Here is a 4789-nt window from a genome sequence, read left to right as displayed (position 1 = left end):
TTTCGGTCCTAACATCAATCTCATACAAATTGAACATATACCCATTTTCAAGTGGATAAGTGATCCTCAACACCTTAAATTAGAATCAGACAGAACTTCAATTTGATAGAGCTGCGCACACAAATCAGTTTACCATTTGGAGTCTGAAAAAGAAAGGAACTATTTAATTTAATTATTTCGTACACTTAAATTGCAAATTGCAAGTGTATCTACTGTCAAAATCAAAGGTATTTTCAGTTTTTCCTTTTCTATTTCAGTTCTTAAGTAACTTGGAATGCAATCTAGAACTTATTTTTATTTACGAATTAGAGTACAAAAGGTTGAATGTAATCTCAATTAAGTGTAACAACATCACTCTATCACTTACAATACTTTATCATGTAGTTAAAGTCGTACAAAGATTATGCATTGATATGCACATGCACAAAAGTGCAAAATTACAGAATGTGCAACTAACTGCTTGAATAAAAGGTCCGTGCCACGTGATTCAATAGTACTCTATCAGGTTGACAGCGTGTTGTAAATGGAAGCAGTCACTACATCAACGTAGTCTACGTAATAAAAAATACTAATTATACAAATACATAAGGATTCGTCACTCGCCACAGTCTTGATATAGATCGAGAATAGTAGGACATAATTGGGTCTTGTGATTCTTCGTTTTGCTCTTTTCCGTTAAAGAAGCATTATAACAACTTTTCTTTTTCCTTTTTCTTTCTCTTTTTCACGTGGTGGAAAGATTAACTTTAAGATGCCTCTTTCTTTAAAAGAAAAGGAAGATATCATACGAATGGACAATTTATAACTCTATTTCAACTAATATAACCACCATATGTTTAGTAAAGTAGACGATTGAGTAGGTACGATCTAATTAATACAGCACCTATCTTACCACAAATTGGAGTGTGGTGAGTGGTTGAGATCCCTCTGTTGAGCATATGCCCATGTTATCCGGCCAAAGGCCCAATGGTCTAATCGTATTCTCTTTTGGTTTCCAATCCTATTTGGAATTGGATTCGGTTTATTCCTATTTTGAGTGGGTTTTGGCTTTAAGAGAAAGCACCACTCATGATCTATAAATAGGACAACCTTGGAGAATTATTCTATGCTCATTGATACAAGTCTTTGAAAGACTTAAGCACATAAGAGTGGGTTTTGAGAAAGCTTTCATCAAGAGAGAAGAGAGGAAAAAGTATTTGTTTTGCTGCAGATTTTTATTTCGACCAGCCAACTTCAAATCACGTTTCCGGTTCGTTAACCGTTGGATCGGGCTGAAATTTTGACTGAGTGTTCGTAACATCTTGGTCTTGGATTTGAACGGTGGAGATCGGATTTGAAGGTTATGTCGAGGAGCTCTGATACCAGTTGTTGGTCTTGGTCTTGGATTTGAACGGTGGAGAACGGTACATTGTGGTGTTGGGCTAAAACAGCCCAATAACACTCTTAACATGGTGTGATATTGTCCGCTTTGGGCCAACCCCGCACGGTTTTTCCCAAAAGGCCTCACACCATTAAGAGATCCCTACACCTTATATGTAGACTCCCAATCTTTTCAGCTACCAATGTGGGACTTTGTTTGCACACCCAACAATCTCCCCCTCGAACTAAGTTCCACGTGGTCCACTACCACGATCCACGGGTCAATTTTCGAGATTCACTGTGTGCCACCCACATTGTTAGAGTATTATGGCAACCGAAGCCCGCAACTAGCTTCTTCTTGTGTGTGCACCGCCCTGCACTCTCCGCCATCTCCATACTCGTTCCGCTGAACCTGGGCTGTGATACTAGTTGTTGGGCTAAAACAGCCCAATGACACTCTTAACATTGTGTGATATTGTCCGCTTTGGGCCAAGCCCGCACGGTTTTTCCCAAAAGGCCTCACACCATTAAGAGATCCCTACACCTTATATGTAGACTCCCAATCTTTTCAGCTACCAATGTGGGACTTTGTTCGCACACCCAACACCCTCCATCTCTAATCAGATGTCTTTGATCTTTAAGAATAAAGAACATATTTTGATAGAGAGCTCTATTCTACAAATTTGAATTAGTCGAGTTTGTGAGTCTCGGATACCAGATAATTAAACTCAAAAAAAAAGAAACACCTACCCTACATCGTAAAACAAGGTTTGGTACCCAACCGATAATATTGCTCTTGTCATTTCTTCCCACGTCCGCGAATGGAGAAAAATAAAGAATTTTGTAACATCATATTCAGAAATTAAAATATTTATATTTATGTTTATTTTCTTTTGCTAGTCGATCCATCTTTGATTCTTTGTTTCTTCTCACTGCAAAACTTATTGTTGATAGTACAAGCATTAACTAAAAAATGAAGTTACAAAAATTAATGAGGAACTAAAGTAGAAAGGGGAAACGGAAGGTATAGAGTATCATTCTTTCTTTCCCTCGGTAGCTGAAATTAAATTATGCGCCACACCTATCACCACGTCTATCTCCTTTTGGTATACCGTAGTTACAACTTCTTAGTACTACTCTAGACTTTCCCTGGATATTAGATTTGACTTGGTTCATATTGCTTTTTGTATGAATTGTAACAACATGTTACTAAAGTAAAACGAAAAGTGTAAAATTAAAGGATCGATTTAAACGTTAAAAAAAAAAAAAAAAAAGAGTTTGTTTCGTTTCGAGACAAACTAAGTGGGCGTTTGGACATAAGAATTGTAAAATTAAAAAAAAAAAACGTAAACAAAGTTTCAAGAGAAAATGGTATTTGAAAATTAGAGTTGTGTTTGTACGTGAATATAATTTTGGGTTGTTTTTGAAGTTTTGTGAGTGATTTGAGTGAAAATTTTGAAAATAACATTTTTGGAGTTTTTCAAATTTTCGAATAATTTCAAAATTCATCTTCAAGTGAAAATTGAAATTTTATGATCAAACGTTGATTTCAAAAAAAAAAAAAGTGAACATTTTTTGAGAAAAAGTGAAAAAATTCTTATGTCCCACGGGGAAAATTTTATTTTGTGTCTCATACAACTGATACTAGTTGTATGAGGTAACTTTTTTGTCTCACAATTTTGTGGACTCAGATTTTTGTGGACCCAGAAGTGTAAGATTGGGGTCCACAAATTTGTGAGACAAAAAGAAGCCTCATACAACTAGTGTCAGTTGTAAGAGACACAAAATAAAACTTCTCGTCCAAACGGGGTCTAAGAAAGAAAAGACTACCAAATAAATTGGAATAGACGGACTACCAAATTGGTCTTGGTATCTCAATGATTCTTGTAGATTTGTAATTAAATCATGAAAATTTTGACTTTAAAATATGGAATACAGTAAAATCTTTCTATAACAGTCTTGTTTGTTCCGAAATTTTTTGACTGTTATAGTAAAGTTTTGTTACAGAGGACATATATTATAATATAATATAATATTCTGTTCCGAGAATAACTCGGCTTTTATAATAAATAGCTATTATACAGAAATAATGCTGTTATAGAGTGATGTGACTGTAATAGTTTAACACATTAAAAGGCTAAGAGAACAAGCAGGTTAGAATGATAAAGGAACATTATAATAAAATGTAGTGTACGATTAAACATAAATGTGGAATATTTGTAGACTGGTTTCCTTTTTCACTACCACTAGAAGTCGTTATTACATTGCCAAAACAAAAAACAGACAAAAATTAAACTAAAAGCACATCTAAAGCTGCAAAATCAAAACTCCGAGGAAGAACAAGAAGGCAAAAATACCATTTTCACTCTTCAAAATTCTTGAAGATCCTCCAGTCTCATTTCCACTTTGGCTACTACTATTACTATTACTTGCAGAGGAACCACCATTCTTATTCCCATTACCGGCAGAAGAAGTAGCAGGCAAATCCAGAGTAGCTTTAGATGCCAAATTTTCGGTATCAAACTTATGTACCACTGGCTTTCCATCTTTCACCGCGGGTCCCACCTGCCATACTTGGTTCACCGTCGTCGTATTTTCCGGCAACTCCAACGTGGCAAAGATTTTCATGGTCCCATTAGATGACTCTGCTTTCGAATCCAACACATTGTACAAAAGCTTAGACTCTGTAATTGATTTGTAAGAAGTAAGGTTATAAGTTTTGACAACCATGGCTCCTTTGGGATCTTTGAATGCTATAAGGGATTGTGTGCCAACCATAGCTGGGGCGATGGGGTTGAGACCCCAAGCAATCCAACCATCAGGGGAAGCTGGAGAAGCAATGAAGGCAACAGAGAGGGTGGATTTAGTGGGGTCAAAGGTCCAATGGAGGAAAGATTTGAGAGCAGGAAGATCAGTACAATTGGTGAATTTGGTGTTGCTGGAAAATGTTTGAGATGAGCAAGTTAGAGATGTGGAAGGTGAGATGAAGAGAAGAACAACAAGAAGGGAGGCAAGAAAGAGATGAAAATGAGAGGCCATTTTTTGAGCAAATGTAGAAGAGTGTGTTGGAGGATATTTTGGGATAGGGTGGATTTTTATAGGGAAAAATTTAAAGGAATGTGGAGAAGTGGTGCTTTTGGGTTATTGGGGCGCGTTGATGCCACACATGATAGGGGGGAGAAGGGAATAGGAAAGACACAAGTGGGTGTGCTAGGAACATGTAACATTAAAAATTGGTCAATAATTTCCACGATTTCTTATTCCTAAGTGTCCAAATAATGAATAATGAACGCACATTGTCAAGCAAGCTCATGTGATTCTAAATTTCTCGTTAAGGAATGGAATATATTTTAAGCAAATGCGCATTTTAAAGGGGGGGATGAAAATTGTGGAGAAAGAGATATTTTTTTTTGCAAATGAAATGAAAATT

The 4789-nt window shown here is 36.3% G+C and overlaps 1 protein-coding gene across 1 annotated transcript; it reads right to left on the bottom strand.

Annotated features, from left to right (window-relative positions):
• Positions 1–3513: 3513 nt before the first annotated feature.
• On the bottom strand, positions 3514–4459 carry LOC109238173 (cytochrome b561 and DOMON domain-containing protein At3g25290-like). Its single transcript, XM_019404607.1, has one exon. The coding sequence runs from the start codon at positions 4396–4398 to the stop codon at positions 3667–3669; it is 732 nt and encodes a 243-aa protein (XP_019260152.1). The 5' UTR covers positions 4399–4459; the 3' UTR covers positions 3514–3666.
• Between the last annotated feature and the right edge of the window lie 330 nt (positions 4460–4789).

The sequence above is a fragment of the Nicotiana attenuata genome, unplaced genomic scaffold (genome assembly GCF_001879085.1).
Source record: "Nicotiana attenuata strain UT unplaced genomic scaffold, NIATTr2, whole genome shotgun sequence".
Taxonomy (NCBI): Eukaryota; Viridiplantae; Streptophyta; class Magnoliopsida; order Solanales; family Solanaceae; genus Nicotiana; species Nicotiana attenuata.
This window is presented reverse-complemented; position numbering and strand designations above follow the sequence as displayed.